The 18,737-nt window shown below is 41.5% G+C and overlaps 1 protein-coding gene across 1 annotated transcript; it reads right to left on the bottom strand.

The window, feature by feature from the left end:
* Positions 1–4,285: 4,285 nt before the first annotated feature.
* Positions 4,286–17,407, bottom strand: slc25a48 (solute carrier family 25 member 48). Its single transcript, XM_055888290.1, has 7 exons — positions 17,201–17,407; positions 13,127–13,170; positions 12,304–12,375; positions 11,351–11,603; positions 9,963–10,253; positions 5,755–5,888; positions 4,286–5,014 (listed from the first exon to the last, which is right to left on the bottom strand). Exons 1-7 carry the CDS (start codon positions 17,244–17,246, stop codon positions 4,910–4,912), a joined length of 945 nt encoding a protein of 314 aa, XP_055744265.1. The 5' UTR covers positions 17,247–17,407; the 3' UTR covers positions 4,286–4,909.
* Between the last annotated feature and the right edge of the window lie 1,330 nt (positions 17,408–18,737).

The following is an 18,737-nucleotide window of genomic DNA, read 5'->3' as shown; positions in this document are numbered from 1 at the left end:
GGTCAGCTTGACTTCCGGTTTTCACCCCGAGAGTAATGGGCAGGTGGAGAGAGTGAACCAGGAGGTGGGTAGGTTTCTGCGGTCCTATTGCCAGGACCGGCCAGGGGAGTGGGCGAGATACATTCCCTGGGCCGAGATGGCCCAGAACTCACTACGCCACTCCTCTACTAATCTGTCCCCCTTTCAGTGTGTGTTGGGGTACCAGCCGGTCCTGGCACCATGGCATCCGAGCCAGACCGAGGCTCCTGCGGTGGAGGAGTGGGTACAGCGCTCCAAAGAGACCTGGAGGGCCGTCCAGGAGTCCCTTCAACAAGCCACTAGGAGGCAGAAGAGGAGCGCTGACCGCCACCGCAGTGAGGCTCCCGTGTTTGTACCGGGGGAAAGGGTCTGGCTCTCGACCCGAAACCTACCCCTCCGCTTGCCCTGCCGGAAGCTGAGGCCGCAGTGTGTAGGGCCCTTCAAAGTCCTGAGGAGAATAAACGAGGTGTGTTATCGATTAAAACTCCCTTCCTATTATCGTATTAACCCCTCGTTTCATGTGTCTCTCCTCAGGCCGGTGGTAGCTGGTCCCCTGCAGGACGGTGAGGTGCCGGAGGTCCCTCCCCCCCGTCTGGACATCGAGGGGTCCCCGGCGTACACGATACGGGCCATTCTGGACTCGAGACGCCGGTTGAGGGGCCTGCAGTACCTCGTGGACTGGGAGGGGTACGGTCCGGAGGAGAGGTGCTGGGTACCGGTGGAGGACATTTTGGATCCATCTATGTTAAGAGATTTCCATCGCCTCCATCCGGATCGCCCCGCGCCTCGTCCTCCTGGTCGACCTCGAGGCTGATGTCGGCGCGCTGCGGGAGCCGCGCGTCAGAGGGGGGGTACTGTCACGACTTCAACCGAGGCAGGCTCTCCTTCCCATTCGGGTGGCGCTCGGCGGTCGTCGTCACCGGCCTACTAGCTGCCACTGACTCTTTTTCCTCCCCCTCCTTATGTGTTTATTTGTATCACCTGTGTTCAGTTAATTGTTAATTAGTGTGGCTTTATTAGTCAGCCAGCCCGTACGCTTCTTTGTGCGGGATTGTTTTATTGTGGCTTTTGGATTTCGGGAGTGGATATTATTATTATTGTGGACTGGGTTCGTTTTATTCGTGTCGTTGGACCGTTGTGTGTGACACCCAGTATGTCCGTGTTGGACATTGTGTTTGCAAGTTGAGTATTAAAAGACTCAACATATTGAAGCTCTGCTGTTCCTGCGTCTGACTTCGCACCTCCCGACACTCAGATCGTTACAACAGCGTAATTTTAGGAAAGGACAGCGTAATGTTAGGAAAGGACAGCGTAATGTTAGGAAAGGACAGCGTAATGTTAGGAAAGGACAGCGTAATGTTAGGAAAAGACAGCGTAATGTTAGGAAAGGACAATGTAATGTTAGGAAAGGACAGCGTAATGTTAGGAAAGGACAGCGTAATGTTAGGAAAGGACAGCGTAATGTTAGGAAAGGACAGCGTAATGTTAGGAAAGGACAGCGTAATGTTAGGAAAGGACAGCGTAATGTTAGGAAAGGACAGCGTAATGTTAGGAAAGGACAGCGTAACCTTAGGAAAGGACAGCGTAACCTTAGGAAAGGACAGCGTAATGTTAGGAAAGGACAGCGTAATGTTAGGAAAGGACAGCGTAACCTTAGGAAAGGACAGCGTAATGTTAGGAAAGGACAGCGTAACCTTAGGAAAGGACAGCGTAATGTTAGGAAAGGACAGCGTAATGTTAGGAAAGGACAGTGTAATGTTAGGAAAGGACAGTGTAATGTTAGGAAAGGACAGCGTAATGTTAGGAAAGGACAGCGTAATGTTAGGAAAGGACAGCGTAATGTTAGGAAAGGACAGCGTAATGTTAGGAAAGGACAGCGTAATGTTAGGAAAGGACAGCGTAATGTTAGGAAAGGACAGCGTAATGTTAGGAAAGGACAGCGTAATGTTAGGAAAGGACAGCGTAATGTTAGGAAAGGACAGCGTAATGTTAGGAAAGGACAGCGTAATGTTAGGAAAGTACAGCGTAATGTTAGGAAAGGACAGCGGAACCTTTCAAATTAGTGGATTCTGCTATTTCAGCTACACCGGTTGCTGACAGGTGTATAAAATTGAGCACACAGCCATGCAATCTCCATAGACAAACATTGGCAGGAGAATGGCCGTACTGAAGAGCTTAGTGACTTTCAATGTGGCACCGTCATAGGATGCCACCTTTCCAACAAGTCAGTTCGTCAAATTTCTGCCATGCTAGAGCTGCCCCCGGTCAACTGTAAGTGCTGTTACTGTGAAGTGGAAACATCTAGGAGCAACAACCGCTAAGTTGCGAAGTGGTAGGCCACAAAAGCTCATAGAATGGGACCGCCAAGCGTGTAGCGCGTAAAAATTCTCTGTTCTCAGTTGCAACACTCACTACAGAGTTCCAAACTGCCTCTGGAAGCAACGTCAGCACAATAACTGTTGGTCAGGAGCTTCATGAAATGGGTTTCCATGGCAGAGCAACTGCACACAAGCCTAAGATCACCATGCTCTATAACAAGCGTCGACTGGAGTGGTGTAATGCTCGCCACCATTGAACTCTGGAGCAGTGGAAACGCGTTCTCTGGAGTGATGAATCACGCTTCACCATCTGGCAGTACAACGGACAAATCTGGGTTTGGCGGATGCTAGGAGAACGCTACCTGCCCCAGTGCATATTGCAAACTGTAAAGTTTGGTGGAGGAAGAATAATGGTTCGGGCTAGGCCCCTTAGTTCCAGTTAAGGGAAATATTAATGCTACAGCATACAGTGGCATTTTAGACAAATCTGTGCTTCCAACTTTGTGGCAACATTTTGGGGAAGGCCCTTTCCTGTTTCAGCATGACAATGCCCCGTACACAAAGCGAGGTCCATACAGAAATGGTTTGTTGAGATCAGTGTGGAAGAACTTGACTGGCCTTCACAAAGCCCTGACCTCAACCCCGTCGAATACCTATGGCAGGGGTGTCAAACTCATTCCACGGAGGGCCTAGTGTCTGCAGGTTTTTGGTTTTTCCTTTTAATAAAGCCCTAGACAACCAGGTGTGGGGAGTTCCTAACTAATTAGTGATGTTAATTCATCAATCAAGTATAAGGGAGGAGCGAAAACCCGCAGACACTCGGCCCCCTGTGGAATGAGTTTGACACCTGTGACCTATGGGATGAATTGGAACGTCGACTGTGAGCCAGGTCTAATCACCCAACATCAGTGCCTGACCTCACTAATGCTCTTGTGGCTGAATGGAAGCAAGTTCTCACCGCAATGTTCCAACATCTAGTGGAATGCCTTCCCAGAAGAGTGGAGTCTGTTATAGCAGAAAAGGGGGGGTGGGGGGGGCAACTCCATATGAATGCCCCTGACTTTGGAATGAGATGTTCAACAAGCAGGTGTCCACATATTTTTGGTCATGTAGTGTATATAGAGAGCAATAATTATATGAAATATTGTCCTCTAGGACATTGGTTTTCAAACCTATCTTCAAGGACCACCAGACATTTCACAATTTAGTTGTAGTCCTGTGCTAGCTCTATTTAACCTAACCAAGGGCTTGGTATTTATTCAGTTCAATCAGGTATACTAACTCTAACCAAGGGCTTGGTATTCAGTTGAATCAGGTATACTAACCCTAACCAAGGGCTTGGTATTCAGTTGAATCAGGTATACTAACCCTAACCAAGGGCTTGGTATTCAGTTGAATCAGGTATACTAACCCTAACCAAGGGCTTGGTATTCAGTTGAATCAGGTATACTAACTCTAGAATAGTTTAAATATATGGAATGGCTGGTGGTCCCAGAGGTTGATAACCCCTGCTCTAGGATATCAGCTGGTAACGTTTATTTAGAGAACAGTGCCTTCTAGTGGAGGTTGTTTGTAGTCAACAGTTCATTCAAAACGTGTACCCGGGGGGTTGTGTGTGTGTGTGTGTGTGGGGGGTATGGTGGCCCAGGACAGAGTTTGGGAAACACTGCATCAGGCTACTGTATAGTGTAAAGACAGCTGTACAGAAGCACCCTGCCACCTGACTTTATCAGTCAGCCACAGCCCTGAGATAAGGTTCTTCAGAAGGATTCTTCATTGCCCCGCTACATGTGCTCGGTAACAAGTGGCCAACACTGTGGGCCCCTGATGTTTTTGTTCCTGTGTTTACCCGATTACTGTTACACGTCAGTAGCCTAGTATCTTTAAGGTTACTGCAGTCATTTAGAAAACACTGTGACTTTTGGAGATTATTCAAAGAAATAATACAATTTAAATTAAAACAATGTGTTTATTAGATTTTCCAAGTAAAAGTGTACAGAAACGGTCTGTAACAAGAATTTCCCCCAAAAAACCCACATTAAAATAACTTTTAAGAAAATAACTTAAGAAAAACTATGCCTCCTTGTGGAATGACATTTAAATTCTCTCATACTTATTTACAAATCACAAAGTTTAAACAATTGAATTAAAAGCCTGGCACCAACAAAATATAAATGATTCATGTGCGTATCATTATGGAGGTTAGAACTGGTTAACTGTTGGGTACTAAAACTAGTTCATTTATACAGTACCGCTATATATTAAAATATTAAGCATACTGTTACTGTATATTATAGCACAACATATTTAAATGTATACATTTGTCAATTAATGTAAGGCACTTTAATGAAGATATTTTCTTAATATAAGAAATTAGTATTTACACTTTAAAAATATATTGTATTATGGGAATAGCGCAGATAATTCTCAACTAGAACAATTGTCAAGTCAAGCCGCTCCCTACTTTCATTGTGCAAGGATTCAAATGATCTTCCTGGGGAAAACATTTGGGGTGTCCTAGGACAAGAGGATAGCTGTCAAGATAATGTTTCATTATATTCCTGGTGTAGATACTAGAGACCCCTGAAGAACTGCAGAGAGAGTTCATAGCCCAGAAACATGGTGGCACTCATGGGGAAGCCTCGGATAGCATTCACTGAGGCTCCGCGGAAAAAGACCTGAAGAGAGTGATAGAAAATAATTACATAATGTATAATAAAAAAAAGGAATTAAAATGTAATATCCTATGTTCATTACAGCCAACCAAACAAATATATAGCTGAAACCACATGGTTAACACCTATTCAAGCTTATTCAGGCCAAGTGCCTCTCTGGTTAAATGATTGTCAGGTATTGATCAAACGTCTGATCCGTCTCTGTCTGCCAAAACACATTTGAACAAGATCTGTCTGGTCACTTGGGGGTGGGGTGGGGTGTGACATAACACTATTGGCTTTTTACTATTTTGTTACATCACAAATGGACCAAAACCTGTTTGAACTCCCTCTTAACCTAGGAACGACCTTGGTAGTTAGTTAATAACTTTTCGTTGGAACAGATCTCGTTTTGCCCTTGTGACTTTTACAGTACATGTTGAGTTGGGTTCACCCGAGTATAAACTTTAAAAGTTAAAGGGACTAAAACTTGCAGCTACTAGTAGTGTCAGCAATGATCTATGTTGCCACAGAGCTACACCAAAACCACAGCCTACTCTATTACTTTACAAATGAAATGTAGTGATGAATCGATGTTAAATTACTACACGGTGGGCTGGTTTCCCGTACAAAGATTAGACCTACACATGGACAAAGAAGCATGTTCAATGATCTTCACTGAAAGTGCTGCTTAGTCCAGGTCTACAGACTTAATGGGAGTCTGGGAAACAGGCCCAGTGTGTACTGTGTGTCTGTTTGCTTACATGTATCCCCTCGGTCTTGTAGCTCTGGACGATGCAGTGTACAATCCCTCTGTATTTCCTTGTGTGGAGAGCGTCAGCCTGTAGTCTGCTCTTCACCACGTCAGCTGGAGTAGCCGTGACCCACGAGATAGAACCTGTAGACACAAACATGTCAGAGGTCAGGAGATGTACTTTAGCATGTAGCAACAGAGATGATCTATAATGTTTTAGAAGGTCCTTGTAACAGGCTTTGGCTACAGTGATGTACATTAGCATGTAGCAACAGAGTTGATCTATAATGTTTTAGAAGGTCCTTGTAACAGGCTTTGGCTACAGTGATGTACATTAGCATGTAGCAACAGAGATGATCTATAAAAGTTTTAGAAAGTCCTTGTAACAGGCTTTGGCTACAGTGATGTACATTAGCATGTAGCAACAGAGTTGATCTATAATGTTTTAGAAGGTCCTTGTAACAGGCTTTGGCTACAATCAGGGCATGTTCCAGTCGGCAAAGCTTTATATGTAATGCAAATAATAATAATACATAATTTGGTGGTAGAGAAGACTATAGCACTCATCCCTACAGTTCAGTTAAGAGTGTAGCTACCATAGAGGTACAACCAGTTTTGGGTACTGACAGATTACATGTAACAGGGATTACGTAATCAGATTACACCAACCCAGATTACTTAAAAAAATGAATGGATTACAGTTACATTCTTAAACAGCCAATTACATTTTGTAAAACGTCAAGATGTCTTCAAACACACTGAACTGGCAGGTTTTTGAAAACTGTGCTGATACACTACTAGGAAGTCACCTTTCAGTGGGAATGGAAGCTTTTTCCTTCTGTTTTAATCTATTCAAAATCCCAAATGTCCTCTCCTTGTTGCTTTCCACACAAACATTTTTTATTTAACTAAAAACATCAGACCCTCACTTATTGAGAACTACAGTTGTAAAGGGAGGGTAAACTAGCAGAATTCTGTTAGAATACATAAAATCCTTGAAATATATCACAAGACATCTAGTTGGCCCTTTGAGTGCTTATCACAGACGTCTGTAATTATGTCTTGTCCTGTGTGGCCGTATCACAATATAATTAAATAAGATGATTTAAAATAGAAAACAGAATGACGAAGCTGTAAAACATCTAAATATAAACCATCTATTTAGTGAAGCCTCCCGAGTGGCGCAGCGATCTAAGGCACTGCATCTCAGTGCTAGAGATGTCACTATAGACACCTTGGTTCAAATCGGCCGTGACTGGGATCCCCGTAGGGCGGTACACAATTGTCCCAGCGTCGTCTGGGTGTGGTTGGTGTAGGCCGTCATTGTAAATAATATATATATATTTTTTTATAAATACAATTTTTGTTTAATATGAGAGTTTCAGCATGAAATATCATTGACATATTTTTTTCACACTCTTGTATTTATTTTACAATGTCACTATGTGTTTGTTGTCGATGTTTTTTGGGGTCAAACTGGTGGCAGTTGTGAAACGAGTCAACAGTAGGAAGAGTTGCAGAGTTCATTGAAATAAATGCCATCGTTGATTAGATGCTTTTTTCATGAATTAGGCTTGAACCATATGGTCTAATTAAATCAACAACACCTTTCTCGAACATTCAAATGGCAGGAAGTAGTCATAATGAATCGTTGTCACCTCTTTAGCCCATTCTGGTGGGAAGCTGCTTTAGACCACCAAGTGCTAACAGTCAGTATCTGGATAACATGTGTGAAATGCTTGATAATGTATGTGATATCAACGGTGAGGTATATTTTCTGGGTGATTTTAAATACTGGACTGACTTATCAAGCTGCCCACTCAAGAAAAAGCTTCAACCTACCAGGGTAGTTACAAACAGCATAGGAATAAAATCATCAACATGTATTGATCACATCTTTACTAATGCTGCAGACATGTGCTTGAAAGCAGTATCCAAATACATCAGATGAAGTGATCACAATATAGTAGCCATTTCTAGGAAAACCAAAGTTCCAAAGGCTGGGCCTAATATAGTGTATAAGAGGTTATAGAATAAGTTTCGTAATAATTCCTATGTTGTTGATGTAAAGAATAGTTGTTGTTCCGTGGTGTGTAATGAGGAGCAAACAGAGGCTGCACTTGACACATTTATGAAATTGCTTATCCCAGTTACTGATAAGCATGCACCCATTAAGAAAATGACAAAAAACTGAAATCCCTGTTGATTGTTGAGGAATTAAAAAATTGTATGGTTGAGAGGGATGAGGCAAAAAGAATGGCAAATAAGTCTGGCTGTACAACCGATTTGGGAAACGTACTGCAAATTTAGAAATCATGTGACTAAACTAAATAAAAAGAAGAAGAAACTACACTATGGAACAAAGATAACTAGTAAAAATCTTTGGAGCACCTTCAATTACATTTTTGGAAAAAAAGGCAAACTCATCTCCCTCATTCATTGAATCAGATGGCTCATTCATCACAAAATCCACTGATAGCGCCAACTGCTTCAATGATTTTTTTCATTGGCAAGATTAGAAAACGTAGGCATGACATGCCAGCAACAAACGCTGACACTAGACATCCAAGTATATCTGACCAAATTATGAAAAGACAAGCACTGTACTTTTGAATTCCGTGTTAAAATTCTATCAACACGAAAACAGTTCTAAAAATGTCCTACATTTTCCTTTCTATCTGTGGTTGTTCGTCTTATCTCGCTCGATGGAAGTTCATAGTTCACCCATTACCCAATTAATTTTTTTAAACCGCTACATTACTGATAATACAGAGGTCTGTTTGTGCGAAGCTTGATTAGTAATGCCTTGGAATACAAAAATGTGAATGCTATGTATTTTGACAAGAGAGATACAGTATTGATGTAAAGAGTTGATCATTTTATGCAATTCATCATTAAAACGGACTGAACAGTTGCTGATGCTACGTGACAGTGTGAATCATTTATCATATTACAGAGGTATAACATTAAAACTGTATAGCTAATAGGCTAGGTGTTCATCCCGGGAAACCCTAGACCAGGTCTGCCCAACCCTCTTCCTGGAGATCTACCATCCTGTAGGTTTTCAGTCCAACCCTCTTCCTGGAGATCTACTGTCCTGTAGGTTCTCAGTCCAACCCTCTTCCTGGAGATCTACTGTCCTGTAGGTTCTCAGTCCAACCCTCTTCCTGGAGATCTACTGTCCTGTAGGTTTTCAGTCCAACCCTCTTCCTGGAGATCTACTGTCCTGTAGGTTATCAGTCCAACCCTCTTCCTGGACATCTACTGTCCTGTAGGTTTTCAGTCCAACCCTCTTCCTGGACATCTACTGTCCTGTAGGTTTTCAGTCCAACCCTCTTCCTGGAGATCTACCGTCCTGTGTATTTTCATTCCAAACGTAATTTAACACACCTGATTCTACTAATTAGCTGCGCAACAAAACCTTAACTAGCTGAATCAGTGCTAAATTAGGGTTGGATTGAAAACCTACAGGACAGTAGATCTCCAGGAAGAGGGTTGGGCAGCCCTGCCCTAGACCCACTCCAATTCGCATATCGCCCCAATAGATCCACAGATGACGCAATCTCAAATCAAACTCCACACTGCCTTTTCCCACCTGGACAAAAGGAACACCTATGTGAGAATGCTATTCATTGACTACAGCTCAGCGTTCAACACCATAGTGCCCATAAAGCTCATCACTAAGCTAAGGACCCTGGGACTAAACACCTTCCTCTGAAACTGGATCCTGGACTTCCTGAAAGGCCGTCCCCAGGTGGTAAGGGTAGGAAACAACACATCTGCCATGCTGATCCTCAACACGGGGGCCCCTCAGGGGTGCGTGCTTAGTCCCCTCCTGTACTCCCTGTTCACCCATGACTGCATGGCCATGCATGACTCCAACACCATTAAGTTTGCTGAAGACACAACAGTGGTAGGCCTGATCCCCGACAACGATGAGACAGTGAGGTCCGGGAAGGCGGTAGACTAAAACTCAAACCCTGGTTACGTCCCTGCTAACAATGTCAAGATTGTGAGTTTGATTTATTATTGGGCCTAATAACCCTCCACCAGTACATTCTCTGGCCTAGTGGAAACCAAAACGAGGCCACGGTTTCAACAGAACGCACCTTTATCTGACCTAAAGGCTACTTTATCTGACCTAAAGGCTACTACAAATGTGCTTCCACCAAGCACAACAGTAACATTACCATCCATCCGTAAACACCTTCCAGTTACCTGCCAGTCCTCCAGACACCCATACAGAACAGGGATGAGGTGATGACCTCCCTTCAGGGGATAGCCAGCGACGGAACAACGCGTAGGGGATGAAGTACAGCGTGTACCCAGGGACGTCTCTCAGGATCATGGCCCCGGCCCCTCTGTAGAGTCCCTGGATCCCCTCAGTCTGCAGTATGGAACTGATGCAATGGATGGGCCCTCTGTAGGTCGGCTGGCCCTGGAGAGACACGGAGCGCACAGCGATATTACCGTTCCCGTTTCCGGTCGTCCCGGCAATGTTCAGGTTCTCTAAAATACACAAGGAAACAAACAATAAAGATCAGACTGTATTTTACTTTATTGACCGCTCATGTAGAAAGAAGATTGGATTAAGGGTCAACCTTATGCGGAAGGCGGCTTTAACTATATACCAGAACAACAGGTGATGGTGAAGATTTAACCCATGTATTATGCCCTATACTGTAGGCATCATAAAGATCCATGGGGCAACACACAAGTACGTGTGGTACATCGCCATACAAAAAAGGTGCAGCAGTTTCCGTCTTCAAAACGGTGACTGGTGACTCATCACCGACAGGTGATTATAACGCCTTTAATTTATCAACCTTTAAGTGAGCTGGTTACAATCCACGGGATTTATCATCTCAAGCTAGCTCGTCTGAGTTGCTGTTGTGAAATATGAATGGCTGTTGGAAAACTAATGGGGCGCTGAATCTGAATCGGCAAATTAATCGTTGTCCCTGGTTCGTTGAATTGCGGCTCTGTTCTAATCTAGACCTCCGTGTAAAGTCCCACTAAAATGAGCTGTCTAAACCCATGGGAACTATAGGCACTGTACCTGCTAGAATGGTCTGAAGGGTAGTTGTACTAAAGGAAATACCTTTTAGAATGGTCTGAAGGGTAGTTGTACTGAAGGAAATACCTTTTAGAATGGTCTGAAGGGTAGTTGTACTGAAGGAAATACATTTTAGAATGGTCTGAAGGGTAGTTGTACTGAAGGAAATACATTTTAGAATGGTCTGAAGGGTAGTTGTACTGAAGGAAATACATTTTAGAATGGTCTGAAGGGTAGTTGTACTGAAGGAAATACCTTTTAGAATGGTCTGAAGGGTAGTTAAAGTAAAGGAAATACCTTTTAGAATGGTCTGAAGGGTAGTTGTACTAAAGGAAATACCTTTTAGAATGGTCTGAAGGGTAGTTAAAGTAAAGGAAATACCTTTTAGAATGGTCTGAAGGGTAGTTAAAGTAAAGGAAATACCTTTTAGAATGGTCTGAAGGGTAGTTGTACTAAAGGAAATACCTTTTAGAATGGTCTGAAGGGTAGTTAAAGTAAAGGAAATACCTGCTAGAATGCTATATAATGTTGTATTGGGCTTTGACTTTACCTGCTAGACAGGGCAGAGTCTGCATCTGCAGTCTTATCTTAACTAAGTCGACCGGAGCTCCGAGTCCCACTGACATCAGCCCTGTCAACATGCTGGCCAGGGTCATGTCCAGCATACCACACGGCTGTTTCTCGTCACCATGGCGGAACTTGCTTATAACCCTTTGTGTGTTGTTGAAGAATCCAAACACCACTGAGTTATACACAGTGATGCTGGCCAGCGGGAAGGAGAGACCCTTGAAGAAGCCAGCAACCTAGGTGGAAGAAAAATGAGAGGTTTTATGGAACAATTTGTTTTGCAGGCCTGGGTCCCAGTATACCACGTGGCCTTTGGCAGTTTTAAGCATTCTCTTTCTCCCAGAGCGCCCTCCACTACTTTCCAGGTTTTTCTCCCTCCCAGCCAGAGAGAGGACACAGAGGGAGTATTCACAGCAAGGCACAATCATTTTTTATAAAACAAAAGCACAGTTGCTTCAAAAGTCTAAATTTCATTCCAGAACCGTCACAGCTAGGCCTACAGTTTAATCTCCAGATGAGAGTGAGTTGAATATAGGATATTATTAATTCACTTTTTCAGTAGTTGTCGAGGCTGACACTTATGTCCATGGCCTCTACAGTTCTAAAGGAAACGCTTCTAATACAATGACGACAAATGGTTTCTTATGCCAAATATTATCCCATGGATTACTCTGGGTTCCCATACCATTGGGACCTCACAACATGTCTATGTACGCATGACTGTAAATTGCTTTGAATAAAAGTGTCTGCTAAATGGCCTATATTACATTTAGACTACAAGAGCAGTGACATATCAAATAATATTAGTCACATGTGCCGAATACAACAGGTGTAGACCTTACAGTGAAAGGCTTACTTACAAGCCTCTAACCAACAATGTAGTTTAAAAACAAAATACGAATAAGAAATAAAAGTAACAACTAGTTAATCACTAACAGTTTCCTTTCTGTAGATTTGGAGGACACAGTGAAGGGTGTTCTTGTATCCTGTCCCAGCTTGCAGACGAGTCTGTTGGGTAGAATCACAGAATGGGAAATGATAAGAACCTCAACATTACTACTACATAAAACAACGGCCTACACAATCTACAACATGTAGGCTAGGTGATGTGTGCTAACTGGTTTAAATGTTACTGCAGGTTTATAGCCCTCTACATGGCAACTGTGTATGTACAGATACAGTAATATTGCACGTTTGGTAAAAACCCAAGGTTTGACATGTGTGTTGATAAGTGTTGATCTATTGCTTAGAGCAAGTGAACTGAACAGTTGGGCAAGTTGAGCTCGGAGGTTACCCCCATTGGGCTTTCTCTTCTTCTTTTACTGACAGCAACGAAACTGCAAGCATTGACCTGCCTGGTTCCCCTCCATTGTTTAAATGAAAGAGACAATTTATGGATATTTTTGTGTGCCTTTCAGACCTTAATGTCAATCCCTGATTTAAACTCACAGGAGGCTGGTGGCACCTTAATTGGGGAAGATGGGCTCGTGGTAATGACTGGAGTGGAATGGTATCAAACACATGGTTTTCATGTGTTTGATGCCATTCCATGTGTGCTGTTCCAGCCATTATTAGAGGCCTTCCTCACCTCAGCAGCCTCCACTGTTTAAACCTCATCGGACAGTTTCCTGTACACAGATTAAGCCTAAACCTGGACTTAAACTCAAGATAAACAGAGAATGTCCTTTCAGTTCAGGACTAGGCTTGATCAGTGTCTGGGAAACCAGTCCTTTGTGTGTTGAACTGTGTCCTCATGTACCTTGACTGTGTCCAGCGGATGACCCACAATAACACTGGAAGCTCCTATTGGAAAAACAGATGGAAACCACATTTAGAGGAGTGAGAAGGGATAGATAGGGGTGAAAGAGAGGAGGGGGAAGGGGGGGGAGTGAGGTTGAAAGAGAGAGAGAGTGAAAGAGAGAAACAAACATAGAGAACCAAAGAAAATTAACAACATTGACAAATGGTTTGATGGAGAATGCAAAAACCTAAGAAAGAAATTGAGAAACCTATCCAACCCAGAAAACGCCTTCACTATGGTGAATCACTAAAACAATACAGAAATATATTATGGAAAAAGATGGAACAGCACGTCAGAAATCAGCTCAATGTAATTGAAGAATCCATAGACTCTAACCATTTCTGGGAAAATTGGAAAACACTAAACGAACAACAACACGAAGATTTATCTATCCAAAATGGAGATGTATGGATAAACCACTTCTCCAATCTTTTTGTCTCTTTAACAAAGAACAAACAGCAAAAACATTTACATGATCAAATACACATCTTAGAATCAACTATTAAAGACTTCCAGAACCCACTGGATTCTCTAATTACATTGAATGAACTACAGGACAAAATACAAACCCTCCAACCCAAAAAGGCCTGTGGTCTTGATGGTATCCTCAATGAAATGATAAAATATATAGACCACAAATTCCAATTGCCTATACTTAAACTCTTTAGCATCAACCTTAGCTCTGGCATCTTCTCCAATATTTGGAACCAAGGACTGATCACCCCAATCCACAAAAGTGGAGACAAATTTTACCCCAATATCTAATGTGGGATATGCGTCAACAGCAACCCTGGGAAAATCCTCTGCATTATCATTAACAGCAGACTTGTACATTTCCTCAGTGAAAACAATGTACTAAGCAAATCTCAAATAGGCTTTTTACCAAATTACCGTACGACAGACCACGTATTCACCCTGCACACCATAATTAACAAACAAAACAAAGGCAAAGTCTTGTCGCTCTTTGTTGATTTCAAAAAAGCTTAACCTAATTTGGCATGAGGGTCTGCTATACAAATTGATGAAAAGTGGTGTTGGGGGAAAAACATACATTATAAAAATCCATGTACACAAACAACAAGTGTGTGGTTAAAATTGGCAAAAACACCAAATAATGTATGCAGAGCAGAATTAGGCCGATAATGATCAAAACCCCCCAAAAAACTGTTAAATTCTACAACCACCTAAAAGGAAGCATTTCCCAAACGTTCCATAACAAAGCCAACACCTACAGAAAGATTAACCTGGAAAAGTCCCCTAAGCAAGCTGGTCCTGGAGCTCTGTTCACAAACACAAACACCCCAGGACAGCAACACAATTAGACCCGACACATTTGAAAGAATTAACAAAAAAATTGAGCAAACTAGAATGCTATTTGGCCCTAAATAGAGTACACATTGGCAGAATACTTGACCACTGTAACTGACCCAAACTTAAGGTAAGCTTTGACTATGTACAGACTCAGTGAGCATAGCCTTGCTATTGAGAAAGGCCGCCAAAGGCAGACCTGGCTCTCAGGAGAAGACAGGATATGTGCACACTGCCCACAAAATGAGGTGGAAACTAAGCTGCACTTCCTAACATCCTGCCAAATGTATGACCATATTAGAGACACATATTTCCCTCAGATTACACAGTTCCACAAAGAATTTGAAAACAAACCCAATTTTGATAAACTCCCATATTTATTGGGTGAAATATCACAGTGTTCCATCACAGCAGCAAGATGTGTGACCTATTGCCACAAGAAAAGGGTAACCAGTGAAGAACAAACACCATTGTAGATACCATATTTTTGTTAATTTATTTTCCCTTTTTTACTTTAACAATTTGCATAATATGACATTTGAAATGTCTTTATTCTTTTGGAACTTTTGTGAGTATAATGTTTACTGTTCATTTGTATTGTTTATTATCTACTTCACTTGCTTTGGCAATGTTAACATATGTTTCCCATGCCAATAAAGCCCTTACATTGAAATTGAAAGAAAGCATGCAGGGCATTCTACGCAATTAAAAAGCAAATTAAAATCAAAATACTTATTAAAATTGCCTAAATCTAATTTAAATGTGTCATTGAACCAATTGCACTTCATGGCAGTGAGGTGTGGGTTCCACTTGCAAAACAAGATTTCACCTAATGGGACAAACACCCCATTGAAACCCTGCATGCAGAGTTCTATAAGAGTCTCCTACATGTCCAGAGGACAACTACAAACAATACACGCAGGGCAGATTTAGGCCAATATCCACTAATGGTTGTTGCTCATCCATATATTTATATATTTTATTCCATTCCTTTACTTTACTTAGATTTGTGTGTATTAGGTATTTGTTGTGGAATTGTTAAGATTACATATACAGATATTACTGCACTGTCAGAACTAGAAGCACAAGCATTTCGCTACAATCGCAATAACATCTGCTAACCATGTGTATTTGACCAATTCAATTTGATAATAAGAAAAACTTAAAATAGAGCAATTAAGTTTTGGAAACATCTCAAATACAGTGACCCCCTCTCATATCATTACCAAGCCCTGCAATGCCAAGAGCTGAGCAAAGAAAAGAGTCCCCTCATCCAGCTGGTCCTGGGGCTGAGTTCACAAATCTGTTCTACTAACACACTGAAGCATCAGGACCAAAACATCCAATCAATCAGGATAAAATACAACAATCAAAACACAACTATATTACCTATTGGGAAACATAAGCACAAATCAAAATGCAGTGCTATCTGGCCCTAAATCGACAGTACACCGTGGCAAACTATATGACCAAGGTTACTGATCAAAACCTTAGAAAAACCTTGACAAAGTACAGGCTCAGCGAGCACAGCCATGCACCACAGCTGATCCTGTGACAGAACTGCATTTCCTGACAAAATGTCAAAAATATAAAACAATGAGTGTCATTTCCCCAAATGTAAAACCCTTATTCACGGTTTCAAAGACCTCTCTGATGACAATAGGCTACCCGTCCTGTTGGCAGAGGACGCAGAGAGCTGTGGGTTGGCAGCGCACTACATTGCTGCCTGCCATAAAATGAGGGACAGTGTCTGACAGACCAACCAACCTGCACATGCCCTTTATGCCATTGTTATTGTCCATTGTATGGTTATTTTGACCCTTGAATATTGTTGTTACTGATTGTCCCGTTGACAGTATTGATTATTATTATGTTAATATCGTAAATGTATCACTTAATTGCCAAAGTACGCTTTGGCAAGATGTGCGTTGTTAAGTCATGTTAATAAGGCAAATGGAAGTGAAAGCGAGTGAGAGATAATAACGACATAATGTTGTTTCGGTGGCACACTGCCTAGAACATCCAGCCCTCCTCGGACAATACAACTATAGTACCACAGATTTCAGGGAAATACAGAGAGAACTGGGAGAATCATGTCCCGCCAGACAGTCTCAACAGCATTTTAAAACACAACCACAGCTCTACCTCTGCTTCGGGATCATTCTGACATAACATTTGAAACAAAAAAAAACAACAAACGTAGGCCGATAATGTTCATAACTACAGTTGTCTGCCTATAGGCGAATAACAGGCGATGAAGAATGAGAACAAGTTACAGCATTCCACAGATATCATTATGTAATGCGCAACTACTGTGCCCCTACTGGCCGTTTCAGGTAGCGCACCTTGCAGAAGTAGAATATAGAAAAGGAAGACTTTTTCTCAAACTAAATAGTCAAACGTGTTGGAACTGTTTTATTTAATTATTAATCAAATGTCAAGCGCTATGTGGGCAATTAGATTTGGAAAAGATTTGTATGCTTCCCATTGTTTAAAAACTTTGTTCCAATTATGTTTTATTTCTTTATAATAGAACATAGATTAAACATAGGCCTAAATAACAAAAATAGCAAATGTATGAAAATAAAAAACAAAAGTTTGTTTATCATCATGTGTGTTAAACAAACAACAAAATCGACATACAATTGTCCAACACGTGCTCTATCCCAAACTCATCTCTAATTCTACAGCTAATTGACTAGTTAAAAAATAACGGACACTCACCTCCAATCCACCCTGCAAGGAAGTCATCTAAATGAAAACAATTCATTTTTGGATGCTCTTAATACCTTTTCTTTTATCACTAGTCAGTCACTTGTGGGCAGAAATCTTAATTGTCTGGAATTGAAAGTCGATACAGACACGCGGGGTAGGCTATTTGAGAAACAAAGTAAAACAAATGTACTTTCCTAGCATCTATGTAAACCTCTAGATAGGTGTAGGAGGGTCAGTAAACATAAAAACGTTGGGAGTGATTGGGCGTCTCTAAACCAATCAGCATCTAGGATTTCTGTGCAGCGTTTGCGGTCTCAAAACGTCAGGACAAATGGAATCGCCTAAAACGGGACACAGGGCTATGCAAAACAAACTGGCCAGTTACTTGCCCTGACGACCTTCAAGCCGTCCTAAATTGTTTCTGCAGTTGGGAATAAAATAACGTCATAAATACTGTAAGCCAAGAGGAATGTGGATGTAAACAAAATATAATCTTCATTGGTCACTTACATAATTAGCCACATGGGAGGAGATTGATGCATAAAGCCAGCATTTTAGTATAAGTGCATAACAGAAATGTGGTCTAGGCTATATCATATCACAAAACATTTATCAACTTATTCGGGCAACACAAATAAACTCCATAAAAATTGTGCAAGATAGCTTTTTTCTTCTTTATAGTTGTTAATAAGTTATTTTCCTAGTTAATAGGCTATATAGCAAACTAACCATATATATTGTGAAAGAGGAGATAACAGAACAGGGCTGAAGACACACCCAGACATATTGCCTAGAAAAACACACATATAGCGCTCAAAGATAAGAAACCATTGCACTGCAGGATGGAAAATTACAAGCAAAATATGGTGCCAGAAGTGGGACAGAGATATTTTCTCTTTGCTTACACCGCTGGACCTCAAGACTCATTCAGAAAACCTCAATTACTATTAAGGATCCGCCCCTTTTTTCAATTTTCGCCTAACATAACATACCCAAATCTAACTGCCTGTAGCTCAGGACCTGAAGCAAGGATATGCATATTCTTGATACCATTTAAAAGGAAACACTTTGAAGTTTGTGGAAATGTGAAATGAATGCAGGAGAATATGACACATTAGATCTGGTAAAAGATAATACAAAGAAAAAAACAATGTGTTTTTTTGTATTTTTTTTGTACCATCATCTTTGAAACGCAAGAGAAAGGCCATAATGTATTATTCCAGCCCAGACAAAATTTAGATTTTGGCCACCAAATGGCAGCAGTGTATGTGTAAAGGTTTAGACTGATCCATTGAACCATTGCATTTCTGTTCAAAATTTTGTATCAAGACTGCCCAAATGTGCCTAATTGGTTTATTACTGTCTTTAAGTTCATAACTGTTCACTCTCCTCAAACAATAGCATGGTATTCTTTCACTGTAATAGCTACTGTAAATTGGACAGTGCAGTTAGATTATAAAGAATTTAAGCTTTCTGCCAATATCAGATATGTCTATGTCCTGGGAAATGTTCTTGTTACTTACAACCTCATGCTAATCGCATTAGC

Source organism: Salvelinus fontinalis, chromosome 29 (genome assembly GCF_029448725.1).
Source record: "Salvelinus fontinalis isolate EN_2023a chromosome 29, ASM2944872v1, whole genome shotgun sequence".
In the NCBI taxonomy this organism is placed as follows: Eukaryota; Metazoa; Chordata; class Actinopteri; order Salmoniformes; family Salmonidae; genus Salvelinus; species Salvelinus fontinalis.
The sequence above is the reverse complement of the archived record's forward strand: the minus strand, read 5'-3'. Positions and strand labels throughout refer to the sequence as shown.